Consider the following 13,904-nt stretch of genomic DNA (forward strand, 5'->3'; position numbering starts at 1 on the left):
CTATTTGGCCAGCCCAAACTGAAATTCATTCTCTCCACACACACCCCTCTCTCTCTCTCTCTCTCTCTCTCTCTCTCTCTCTCTCTCTCTCTCTCAAATAAAAAAAAAGAATGCTAAACATTAAACAGACTGCTACTATGGGTAAATCTCATAAAAACAGATATGGTCCCATAATCGAAGCATTAGAATTATATATTTGGATGATGATCATATCAGCTGTTTCATTTGACCATCTTTGCAAGCACTGAAAATGAAGGAGTGGCACAAGGAACTATTTGTGCATTTTATGACACTATAGGTTGGCACAATGACATGGCAAACACTTCCATTCAGACCACATGGAAACTCAGATATCCCCGACTCCTACCTAGTTGGACCTGTCTTTAGAAACAGATATGCACATATGCCCAAGAAGACACAGTGATTGCAGCAAGTGTTTGTAAACATTCATGTTAACTTGTGTACATACATTGATTTAAAGCACATCTCTTACCTTAAGTAGCTTTGATTTTCTGTCTAGAAGACAAAGGAGAACATTAATAGCTATCACTTAATAAGTTTGCCTAGTTGAATGTTAGCGCTTCTAAAAACTAATCAATATTCATTACTCTCCTGAATTGGAAGGTGAAAGGAGTAAATGATACTTCAAAATTGAAATTCTCAGAAAATGTCAAAAATATTTTGTGCAGGCTCATTTTAAGAGACACCGAAATGAGATCATAAAAGCCTTTTGATATTAAGGGAAAAGGATGTTGGTGTATAATGTAACTCAGTTAATTAAAATCTGCTTAACTTGGGATGTATAACAGAGTGAGGTGAAATGGGGTTTGCTTCTTTGAGCTTCTTTAAAAAAACCTTTACAAAAATATGATAAACATGAGAAGAGGATAAAATCCATCATTAGGGGGCTGGGGAGATAGCTCAGTGGTATAAGCGCCTGTATGGCAAGTGCAAGGTCCTGAGTTCGATCTCCAGTACAAAAATAAATGAATAAATAAATAAAAATAAGAATCCATCTTTGGAATTAGGTTGTGGGTTGAAAGGCGGTATCACTCATTTGCATAAACTGTAGACCCTGCACTTCCACCAACTGCACAAGTGGCCAAGAAGTTTTCTAGGGGGCCGGTGAGATAGCTCAGTGGTCTAAAGCGCCTGCTTAGGCAATCTTAGGCAGGCACAGGGGACCACAGTTCAATCCCCAGCACAACATCCCACGCCAGCCCTGCCCTCAGGGAGGGCTGAGCCAGCAAAAAAAAAAATTTTTTTCTCGCAGATGCTTCAGTGAAAGACAGTTTTCCTGCTAAAGCAGCAAGGGTGGTCCCCAGGCAAGAGGGAGCTCTTTTGGTACTACCATTCCCAACCCCTCCCAATATTAGAATTTTACATTCTAAGAACAAGGATTGTTCAGTGATGCAAAGGGGACCCGGAGGACTACAAATTAAATATTACCATTCTAAAGCATCTTTTTAAACTTGGCCCTGAACCAAATTTCTGAGGAAAGGAATCTGTGTAAGAATATCAGGGAAAGATTCAGACATCACAGGATGTGCAAGTAAACAATCACGTTTTTCAAATTTGAAAGCACAACACATTACTTTCAGAGACACAGCACAAATCTCACTGAAGTTAACAATGAGGAGAGAGTTAAACTCTAAGGCTTTTCTAGCATTACTGCAGTATTTGACTGTCCTGGTTTCTATAATCAGATTTTAGCAAGCCTGTAAAAAAAACTTAAGATTTTATATTGTTGTCCATGTGCTTCCAGTATAGATAACGTATAGTTATGACATTTGGGCTATAGGTCAGATCTCAGGCCTTATTGCACAACCAGGGAAAATTACTTTTTGAATAACCCATGATACAACCTTCAACTCTTAATAGGTCAGGAGAGGTTCAGATGTGACTGCTCACCCATTCAAAGTGACCAGATTATGCGATTTCCACTTGTTCTGAAATGCCTTCATAATTGCAATCTTCAAATTTATTTCTCCTCCATAGCAGAAAAAAATCCTAGCAATAAAAGCAACATGTTCAGGTGAAACTCTTCTATTTTTCTGGCTATACAAAAGATTATTATAGCGGCTCTCATACAGGGAGAATGGCACAGGACATATAACACATTCCCTGTTTTTCAATTAAAAGAGACATTTTGACATACTGTGCGGACTTTTTCCTTATTCTCTTGTAGCTGCAGCATAATTTAAAATAAACTGAGTAAGGTAACTTAATGCAAATGCAATCTGATGTTAGAAGTGAGATGCCTAAGAGACTAAATCAGATATGGGAGTCTTTTCTAAAACAGGATTAAGGAGTGTTTCAAATCCCCCAGAACCGATTCTCATGGGACACTCTTGTACAAATAATGATACTGGGCTAAAAAAAATTTTTCTTTCTTATGAAAAAAGTTAGAAGTCAGAGCTTGCCACTTATGCTATCCAAGATAAGTTTGGTGATTATCCTGTAAATGAGCATTGATTTTTATGTACACTCCAATATTTCCAATCTCTGAAAAATTGTTCTGGTGTCCTGAATGGTCAATTGAAGAATTATAGCACATATCTTCTGGTGAAGTGGTTGCTCATCTGAGAGAACAAAGAGACTGCCTCACATCTGAGTTTTTCCTAAACATACTTTAACACAGCAGATGAGCCCCCCCCCCTCAAAAAAAAACCCTCAAACTCAAAAGCCTATAGTAGTGAGCCAGGGATATAGCTCAGCAGCATAAGCGTGTGCCTGGCAAGTGCAAGGTCCCAAGTTCAATCCCCAGTACTGAAAAAAAAAATATGTCTGTTGTAAATATTCTTGTTACCAGTGAACCCACAAGGTGGCACTAAAGAGAAAAGTGACAATAGTGAAGTGCACAGGCCAGTTACATACTAAATCAATTGGGAGAATTCAATTTATTTCATGAAATGGTCATACTAATTTTAATATGCTCATGACTCTGAGAAGTGACCTTCAGGCTCACTGCTTCTCCCGCCCCAGGCTCTTGTGGAGCAGACTTTTATTCAATTAAGCAGCAGGTTATTTTAAAAAGAGTAACAGTAACATGACTGTCATTTCTAGAGTAGTTATTTTGTAGTTGTTTTTTTTTTTTTTTTCTTTTTCCAGGACCATTGTTTGTTATAAGCTATGACAATTTCTTATACAGTGCCTAATATTTAATACTCTTAATATTAATGTAAAAAGTCCTATATGTTTGTTTCATATTTATAATACAAGATATAGTTAAGATTTTCATATTTGAAGTAAACACATATAAATAACTTTCTAAAAAATCAAAAGCAATTTTGAGTTTTGTTTTCTTTTTTTGGGGTACTGCAGATTGAACTCAGGACCTTGCATTTGCCAGGCAAGCACCTATTCTACTGAGCTAACTCCCCAGCGCTCAAAATCAATTTTGGTCAAAGTCTAGTTTCAACAGTAATTCCTGGACCCCCAAACACATTTTTCTCCCCACTTTCAAGGAAGCTGGAGAATAAATTCTCAGCCTGAATAAATACGGGTGTGAGGGGGAAAGGATCAGAAAAACCTGTGGAGAGAAAGAAAAAAAAGTTAATGATGTTGACATAAACTAGGGTGATAGCCCTAAAATCAGACAGGAATAGAGGTTTCTCAGTTTTACTACCGCAGGGTGGGAGAGACAGTCTTTTTCTAGCTAACATCCCTGATGATAAGCAAGGGAAAGGGATGAACTAGGAGAGAAGCCTTTCAGTTCAGACTAAGAAGGTGCACTACTTCGGCACTGGCCTAACACTTGAAAAGCAAGCTGCCTCTTTTTCCTTCATTTTTCAGGTGGGAATTTAGAGGCATTTAACAATAATGCAGTTTTAATTTTATTACTGCTGTGTGTCATATACATATATGCACACACATGTTAACATTTTTCTAGCAGAAGGTACATTTTTCATTTGTAAATGATTGCATAATTGACCAGCGTAGGGACACAGCAAACTTTCATATTATAGATTATGTTATATTATTGAACACAAAACTTGCTGTTATTTAACATTAACCTTTAAAACTCACACACAAGTATATAATTTCAATATTGGGAGATTTTATTACCTAGTGGAAAAAGGAAATGACTTTATCTCTCCTAATTTTATTAACCCATTTTAATAGTAAAATTAAAATGTTTTATAATTGCCCAGTTTAAAGAGCCATATTGATACACATTTATATATCAAACAAGTATCTTATCTCTAGTTAGAAAGGTGTCAGGAGTTAAGCAAGATGATTTATTATTAAATGAAAGAAGAGGTAATGAATTACTTGAAGAGAAAAAAATATGTAGATTAGAAGATACATGTTGAATATATAAAATAAGACAGTTCATGTCTTTATATGACTTAACTTTATATGACTTATTAGTATCTATGGAAGTGTGCTTTAGAAAGATACTTTACATGGTTTGAAAGAGATGGGACATCATGCAGTTTTAAGTAAGCAAATAAGATTGGGAATAATGTCTACTTTTTGATGAATTCAAGGACTATTCTAAGTCATGCAAAGTGCTCAGTTTTGCAGTATGAAAATAAATTGGAATTCATTCTTTCAAGTTGGTACCCACTCCAAGATAAATACATTATCCCTTTGTTTGTATCAATACTTTACAAAATGACTTACCCATCCCAGGGCCCTACTACATTATTAATTCATTTCATGTAACAGCAGATGGCATGTATCTGCTCCAATGAGGGTATAGAATAGGGTAGTTTGGGTCACTGCTATATTCTTCCTATAGTGCCTGGTACTGACTTCATAATTTATGTAGCAACTATCAATTATTCAGTGGGCTAGTTTACATTTGGCTTACCTTTCAGGAAATAGTATGGAGCTATGTTTAAGTATACAGGCGGTGCAAGCAGCAGCACCACTTGGTTTTGAATTCCGGCTTTGCCATCTACTGATTAAATGTCTGCATCAGATGGATGCTTAGTCTCTCTGAGGTTCAGTTTTCTCATTTGTTGAACGGCCGAAACAACAACATGGACCTTATGGTGGTTATTATTGTAATTAAATAGCACAGAACACTTCAATGCTTGGCCTAAGTTGAGCTATTGAGAAATTTTAGCCACTATTATAAATGCTGTGATTACTTGTTTTGACCAGGTTTATCTAGAAACATGGATTTACACAACTAATAGTCACAGTAACAGCTAATAACTTGTCCATTTACTGCATATTTGTATATTTCTTGACATGCTGGACATATAATACATAATTTATATCTATATCTATATCTACATCTCTCTCTATATATATTTTTGGTGGTGCTAGGGCTCAAAACCAGGACCTTAAGAATTCACCACTGAGCCACACCCCTAGACACACTGGCTGGCTAAATGGAAACATCTTTGGAAAGCTAACCAACCTCTATTCTGTTTGTAGACTTTAGTGTATATTATCTTTGTAGCTTTCATAAATAAACTATAAACATTTCCATGATCCATACTTGGCTTTTTATGGAGCTTTCTTAGAGAGATCATAAACCAAAGAGTGTAAATCTAGCATTAGAGTCCTCCAAAGAAGAGTACAACTTTCCTTAAATCCTAGTGCTGTTTTCTGGACATGACACTTAATGCTAGAGTTGGGGGTTGTGTCATGGGTCGTGCCATTTCTTCCATTTGCTATCTGAAAGGTCCCTTTTTGTGCTGACAGCTGATAGTCAAATCAAGATGTGTCTTTTAGTTGATGAACTATAGACATCATGAAATATTATCTCAATTATGCCTATTCTTAAATATTTCTCTCTGTCTTTAAGATCTCGAGGAATGCTTTGTTGGGAAGCATGACCCTTGTATGAAACCTCTCGCCAATGCTGACAGGTGCTGGAGAGCAGGGCACATGTTACACAATTTTAAACATTGTGCAATATGAAATATTAATAAAATGTTTGTGGATGAACTTCCTAAATTGAAATTTTCATCAAAGGATTACTGTTTCTTTTCTTCTTTTTTTGCTTTTGCCACACGGCGGCACCACTCTAGCTGATTAACAGGGACTTCTGCACCTATCATCAGCATTAGTCTGCGATTGTGTGAAGGCTATAGGAGCACGTTCCCATCATGAAACACACCAGTTCTGTTTTGACTGTCTATGCCATAAGGTGTGTGTGTGTGTGTGTCTTTTTATCCCCACATATGCTTTTGTTAGTACAATATATTTTATAGTCTCTTTCCCCATTAAAGGTTGAGGTTTTAATTGCAATCCTTTTTGATTTCATGGAAAAGATTAAAATATCTTGAAAGCACAAAGAAGATAGTGAATTTCTTTCACAGATTTTAGAGCTGTAAGAGACCTCCAAGTCTTTATCCTAACTCCTTTACACTCACACTTGAGGACACTGAGTCCATTAAGTACATGGGTTAGGATCCTAGAAGGAGGAAGGGCAGAGGCGCATCGCACTCCTCTGAGCTAAGCTGTTTCTGGACGCAAAGTGCTAATCACACTTGAAGGAACTGAGCAAATAAGGACATCGCTTGTCTACAGAAACCAGTATGAACAGAGAAAAAGCCATTCAAGTGCAAAGACTTGGAAACTAGCACATTCGTGGAAGATAGCTCAGTTTGATTACTTACAGGTTCAAGGTGCAGATTCAATTATAGCCCACTTCTCTGGGACCTCATGAATATTAAACATTCTGATTGCATCCACTTTTAGCAGTCTCTGAATCAATGATGGCCACAACATGACTTTAATGACATTTACTAGTTAAAGAAAATAATCATGGCATTGGCCCAATAAATACATGGTCCTGTCAGAAGCATGAGGCTTTTTAAGTTTTATTCCCTTACTTAGATAACACTGCACAATTCATGACTCGGGCATTGGAAAAGTCAATTTAATCCAAGGACTTAAATATTGAAAGCAATATTTATTTATTTATTTATTTATTTATTTATTTATTTATGGCTCAGCCTGCCCTGGGGCAGGGCTGGCATGGCATGTGGTGCCAGGATTCAACTGTGGTTCCTGCGCTTGCCTAAGCTTGCCTAAGCAGGCACTTTAGATGGCTAAGCTATCTCACCGGCCCTTGAAGGCAATTTTTAAATGAAGTATAAGTGAATAATTTCTTTAATATTTTTGTTAGATACATAATCTGAAATTTTGTTTTTTCCATTTGCAGGTAGAGTTAACATTTTCTAGGAATATATTAAAAATTAATTTTACTAATTGCTTGCATCTCAGGGAAAGGGTGATACATAATTTCAGAAATTACAAAAGGAAAAATCACAATCCTTTTGTAAGACCAATAGGAGAGGAAGGAATATTTACTTGACGTTGATACTGAATTTAGTCTGTGGCCGTACCATCCTTAACGTGCCTGATCTCTGACAGAGTTTATTGGGTAAAGTTACACTGAAGAGGAATTAATGAGCTAATAAACTGTGGCCTCTTCATGTTAATGAACTTGTGTCTGTTTCAGGTGGGTCTGAGAAACAATACATTTACTCATTTAATCAGTCATTAGACACTTTATTAATTTATAAAAGCATTATTTAATCCCAAAAGAATACGAGAGCTGCTTTGTGGGAATTTTCAGGAGTACATAAACATGTTTATGAGATGTAAAGAGCAGGAACAAAAGCCTCTAGACTCTTTCTTGACAAATATCATTCAAAGAGGTCTTACAGATCACTTAGTGGGTAGCATCTTCATTTAGGCAGTGGTCCTCACACCCATGCAGGCGCTTCCAGAATGTTCTGATACTCTTAGGTGCTCAACCCATGATGGTACTTAGATCAGTCATCCTGAAGGACCAGATTACATTTCTTAAGTCAGAGAAGTCCAAGGACTTGTGGAAGGTACCTAACTCTGTGAAAACAATCTGATAAGGAACCCCAACCCTTCAACTCTTAAAATGCATACAGCCAGATACATATGAACAGCAAGAGCACAGACATTTAAAACCAAGCAGAAATAAGTAACTTGAACAGAATGTGGCATTTCCTTTGGTCTGTGCTAACGGCCCACATACAACATGCTTACAAACCCGCCCTGGCACGTACATTCCTCAGCATTTGAAAGTGATTCACATGGACATCTAGGGTGCATGCACAGGTAGTAAGCGATCATGTAGCCAACCTGGAAGGAAAAGGAAAAGAGCTTGCTAAAGCAGGGCTGTGCTCTCCCTGGCTCTCAGACTATGTGGATGTACATTTGCTTTTTCCTCCTCAGCCATGCTTTTAAAGCCAAACACAACATTTTAATTGTACCTTTTCAGCACTCCAAAGCCAGTGGCATAAACAGTTCTTTTGGCAAGAAAAATAATGCGGGGCATTGCTTTTTAAAATGCCATCAGGTTTTAAAGACATCAGAGAAATATGTAGAACGAAATGACTTCATATTTTTTTATATTATCTACTTTTTTTTTTTTTCTTACTCTGAAGCCAGTAGCACTTTGTTTTGTTCAAAACAAAACTAGAGATTGCTACCTCCTTAGCTATCACCTTTGGTGAGGCAGTTTTCTAAACATTGCTCTGATAAAAGTTCCTCCGCACGAATTCTGAAGACTGCTATCCCATATTGTCATACAGACTCTTCACTATAATTTGAAACGCTAATGAATTTGAAAGAAGCCTTACCCAGCCAATGATCTATGGACCTGTTTTGATGATTCTTACCGATAACTGTTCCAACAAAGTGTCAATGATTTCCACCATAACACTGGAAAGCCACGCAAAAGTGACCGAGACTGGGCGAAGGGAAAGGTGACCAATCATGGAATGTATTTGTTCACCGTTGTAGTAAGTTTAAAGATAAGTGGGGGGGGGGGCTCATTTCCCTGGTGTTTCTGCTTTACTGTTATTCTGTTTCTTATTTTGGTCCCACAAGCATTATATTTTGATCAGCTTCTCATCATGTCTTGTGGGGAAATCTGTCTCCTTTCTTTGGTCCTTATTTCCCCAGGAGTCTAATACCTCATCATCGCTAGACATTATTTTAGCACCGCACACCTGGACACAACGCGCAGTATCATTCAGGGAGTCAGGCTTTGGAGAATTTATTTCAGTTTACATGCAACCTTCCAAATCCTCAAGCGAGCTCCCTGTGAAATCGGACACGGCAGCGTCTCCCTAGCAGGGTCTTCCTTTGCTCTGCCGGGGACCAGCCCTAGGCTCCAATGGCCCCTCTGGGGAGCCGCAGTGGGGTAAAGAGTCGGCAAGAGGCGTGACTGCGGGGCTTGTTGCGCTGAAGATTTACCAGGCACTTCTCGCAGGCAGCTCGGCAGCCCCCTCCGAGCTGTGGGTGTCTGGTGTGACGGAGCGGAGCAAAGCCTCTCTAATCGCCCAGCGCCTGCCTCTGCCTCCGCCGCTCAACCACTCCCCTCCCTCCCGCCTTCCCTGCTCCTGGCACTCCTCGCCCTCTCCTCTGCCGCCTTTCTCCGGGAGTTTCAGTCCCTGAATGCAGCTGGAGCAGCTCTGGCAATCTAGACCCGGAGCCTGAGTACACACACACACACACACACCCACACACACACACACGCACGCACACGCGCGCACATGCAGCCGCGCTCTCACGCAGGCACTCGGCGCTCTCCCTCGGGATGCGGAGCAAACCTCCAGCCGCCTGAAGTGCTGGCCCGGCCGGACACTGCCCCGGTACTTGCCATCTCCAGCTGAGCGAGGCCGGCCGCCGTCTGCTCTCCGCAGCCCCACGCCGCGCGCCGCCGCAGCCCAAGTGTGGTTCAGGGCGGAGGAGGCGGCGGCTTCTCCAGGAGCTGCCCCGCGGGCGGGCGGGCGGGCGGGCGGGCGCCCCGGGACGTCCTCGGGAGGCTCGCTCTGCGGCCGCTCCAGCCCTCCGGGCTTCCCCTCCTCCGCTCTCCTTTCCAACTGCAGGGTGCGCGGCGCGGGAGCCTCCGTGTCGCTGCCGTCTCCGCCGCGGCTGTGAGCGCTCCCGGCCGGGACCGGAGCCGGCGGTCGGCCGAACCCCAACTTCCCTCCCACGCCTTGCTCGCCCTGGCGCCAGGGCAGAGCGCTTTCCAAGTTGGGCGCCGCAGATCCCGCACCTCGGCCGCCTGTCCGAGAGAGGTGGGGCCGATGGGGGGCGCCCGGACTGCTGGAGTCGGCGGCCAGAGCCGGTCCTGAAGGGAGCGGGCCGCGTCCCCAGGGCCCCTGCCCGCGCGCGCCCTCAGATGACGGCGCCGGTGGTGGCCCGGGTGGCCCGCCCGCGGGGGGTGCCGGAGGGGGCGGGGGAAGAGGAGGAGGCTCTGTGATGGCCCTGGACGGTGAGCGGGGGCAGCAGGAGGAGGAGAAGAAAAAGAAGAAGAAGAAAAAGAAGAGGAAGAAGAAGAAGGAGGAGGAGGAAGAGGAGGAGGGGGCCCAGACGCGCGGCTCACCCTCCGCGGCCACCATGGGAGACACCGCCGCCGCGCTCCGGGCCGGCGGCAGGGGGCTCCCCGACCCGTGGGCGGACTCGGTGGGCGTGCGGCCCCGCACTACCGAGCGCCACGTCGCGGTGCACCGGCGGCTCGTGCTGGCCTTCGCCGTGTCCATCGTGGCACTGCTCGCGGTCACCATGCTCGCGGTGCTGCTCAGCCTGCGCTTCGACGAGTGCGGTGCCAGCGCCTTGCCCGGCGCCGACGGGGCTCCCGCCAGCTTTCCCGAGGGCGGCGGCAACGCAAGCCTCCCGGGGCCGGCCCGGCGCGACCCTCACGCAGGTGGGGACGCCCTGCAGCCCGAGGCGGGCGGGGTGGGCACCCCGGAAACCCCGTCTGCCCCACCGCCGTCGGAGGAGGAGCTGGAGCAGCGGCCCCCCTGGACGCAGCTGCGCCTCTCCGGCCACCTCAAGCCGCTGCACTACAATCTGATGCTCACCGCCTTCATGGAGAACTTCACCTTCTCCGGGGAGGTCAACGTGGAGATCGCGTGCCGGAACGCCACCCGCTACGTCGTGCTGCACGCCTCCCGGGTGGCGGTGGAGAAGGTGCAGGTGGCCGAGGACCGCGCGGCCGGGGCTGTCCCGGTGGCCGGTTTCTTCCTCTACCCGCAGACCCAGGTTCTGGTTGTGGTGCTCAATAGGACCCTGGACGCGCAGCGGAATTACAACCTGAAGATCATCTACAACGCCCTCATTGAGAACGAGCTTCTGGGCTTCTTCCGCAGCTCCTACGTGCTCCACGGGGAGAGAAGGTACGAGGGAGGCGGTTCCCCGCGCCGCCCCACCCCGCCAGGCAGCCGCAACCGCGGCGCCCGGGGTCCTCCGGGACCCGCTGGCTTCCAGTGTCCAAGAAACCACGGGTGGGGGAAGGAAGCCAAGGCAAGGGAGGATTGTCCCTGGGAACCTCTGGGGTCTTCCAGATGCCCCATCTCTTAGTGCTGCCAATTCCACAGAATCACCAGTATCGAAAGAGGAAAGCCGCCCCTCCTCAAGTCAGGACCTTGCCCCTCCTGGTCAAAGTGTCTCAGTCAGCAGCCGGGCGCGCGGCTTTTCCTAACAGGGTAGCGTGTAATCGGAGTGATTCCACAGTGACACCATAGGTTTGCCAAGTTACTGCCCAGAGAAAAACGCTAAAGTGCCCCAAAACCAGGACAACAGAGCAGCTCAGTTGTCAGGGCAAAGCAGGGCAGACGCACCTCTCTCCTCAACCTGCCTGTAGTCCCTATTAGAAGTTCCTTGAAGGTGTAGAGCAGAGGATGGGCGCTGGCTATATATAAAGTTTTCTCAAACTACAAGTTGCAATTTGGAGCAAAAAGAGCAGCATCCAGGAACAGGCTGAGGGAGTCAGGGGTGACCATGGCCTTGGCCAGAGCCAGGTAGAAGAGACCTCCCAGCTACCGAGAGTGTTCTGCTGAGGCTGGTCATTTCAGGGGTTGGTTCCAGAGTTGCTGCCTCGGGAATGACTACTTTGGTGAAAGTAGGGAAAAATAGGGGTGGGGTGGTCTCAAATGCCTTGTTAGCCTGTGGCTTTTCTGCGGTTTGAATTTGGGCACTGTCCTATGTTTTAGTGTTTGAGAGGCGGTGGCACTTTGCACCACTTGTTTAAAGCTCAGAGTTTAGAAATAGTGGAACTGGGGCTGGGGCTACAGCTCAAGGGGCATAGTGCCTGCCTGGCAAGCATGGGTCGTGAGTTGGATTCCAGGTGCCCAACAGCAACATCAAAACAGAAATAGTGGAACTAGGTTCAAATCTTCCGTTTGTCCAGTTGTGGTAAAGGGTTAAAGAAAATGTATAGAGTGAGCAGTCTGTTCTGTTAACAACATCCTTATCACCCACTGTTTACCTACTAGACACTTACAGGGCTAATACAGTTGTTAGCATTCTCTGTGTTACAGGTGAAGAAATGAAAACCCAGAAAACTCACATAATGACCCAGATCCCAAAGGGAATGGACAAAGGAGGTGGTTTGACTTCTGGGCCCATACATTTCATTCTAATTTAGGAATGATAATAAAATTAGTCTTGGGAGGATTGATGCTGATTTTCATAAGTGAATGCACACAGAAAAGTGCTTAGCCCTGTGCCGGCAGGAGGAGCGTCCACTGGGAGTGCTAAGCCCCCATGAGCATCCTGTGGTGGTGCCGAGCTCTTAAACATGTCGTTGAGTGTGTGAATAAGCTATTCTTGCCCTTTGCTTTAACCTACTGCATTTTAAATAACTTATTAATTAGATGACAAGAGAGCAGATGAACAACAAAAGTGAACTTAAAAATGAAATCACAAACTTTTAAGTGGGAGCTGGGGGGCAGAACCTCTTGTCTTCTTTGCTGATTCTCATGATGCAGAATTCTAAGAGTCAGAGTATCCCTGGGTACCTGCAGTGAGTGGGCTTGTGGGCTGAGACCTAGGACTTGAACTTTGGCTTCTTTGGTCTGGGACCAGGAGTCCTGGTATTTGGAAAAGCTCAGAGGAAGTGATTTTGTAAGAGGCTGGGAAAACTTCCATGTGTTAGTGGAGTACACAACAGTTTTATTATTTATAGAGTGCTAGGAAGTAGCCATATACAATATTGCCTAATGCTTTAGTAGTTGCATGATAGTAGAAACCTCTTATAAGTGAATGTATAAAATATTCACTTTCTAATTGTAAGGCTGGATATGAATATTTTAAACTCCCCTTCACCACTTTCTCCAATATGATTTAAAGAACTCAGATTAAAAATGTTTTATAAGTCTAAAATTATGTCAAATATGCAGAAAGGCATAGAAGGCAAATTTGCATGTTAGGTTTAGAAACAAGCTTGTCATGTCAAAATGTCAATAGTAGGAGTTGCATATCATTACTGATAAATCTCTCTGGTGAAATAAATACTCCTCAAAATTCTGCTCTTTTTTTTTTTTTTTTTTTTTTTTTTTTTTTTTTGGCTCTGCCATGCCAAAATGATTTGGCAGACCTAAGCTGGTTTTGGTCAGTGCTTTCAAATGAGGAGGAATCTGAAAAAAGAACAGATGTTTCTGTTTGACCCATAGCTGGTTTCTTGTGCCCTTAGTGCATATTTGTGTTTAAACTCTCTTTTTAAGTTTCCCCCAAAGATGTAAATAACTTGGAGGAAGCTTAGCCAAGTCCATGTATGGCTAAACTTTGCATCCCAATACAGATGCTGAATTCATGGCTCTGGAGGTGCCAGCATGATTTCATTTCTAAATAGCCTCTTAGAGAAATCCAACCCCCTTCAGTACCTGAGTTAATCTGGTAATTTCTTTCCCTTTTCTACCGGAGATGATAAAGCAAACTAAATCTCGTAAGTGATTATGTTAACAATTATGTTAACATTCCATACATTAAACTTTTGTTTTGATGGCTATTTGGATCATTTGTAAGAAACCCAATATCAAGAATTTAGCCAAAGGTCGACATTTATTGGTGATGATTATGTCCTAAAAATACAGTGCCAATTGTCATTTAAAACCCATTTCTTAAAAGGACACAGATAAAAAGAAAGAACAGAGACAAAAAAA

The 13,904-nt window shown here is 43.5% G+C and overlaps 1 protein-coding gene across 1 annotated transcript in view; it reads left to right on the forward strand.

Annotated features, from left to right (window-relative positions):
* The first annotated feature begins 10,285 nt into the window (after nt 1-10,285).
* Nucleotides 10,286-13,904, forward strand: part of Trhde (thyrotropin releasing hormone degrading enzyme) — a 462,867-nt gene continuing 459,248 nt past the window's right edge. The window contains exon 1 of the mRNA XM_004632174.3: nt 10,286-11,138. Coding sequence (XP_004632231.2) covers nt 10,360-11,138 — 779 coding nt within the window. The 5' untranslated portion in view covers nt 10,286-10,359. The remainder of the gene's footprint in view (nt 11,139-13,904) is intronic.

Source organism: Octodon degus, unplaced genomic scaffold (assembly GCF_000260255.1).
Source record: "Octodon degus isolate 3935 unplaced genomic scaffold, OctDeg1.0 scaffold00047, whole genome shotgun sequence".
NCBI classification, from domain to species: Eukaryota; Metazoa; Chordata; class Mammalia; order Rodentia; family Octodontidae; genus Octodon; species Octodon degus.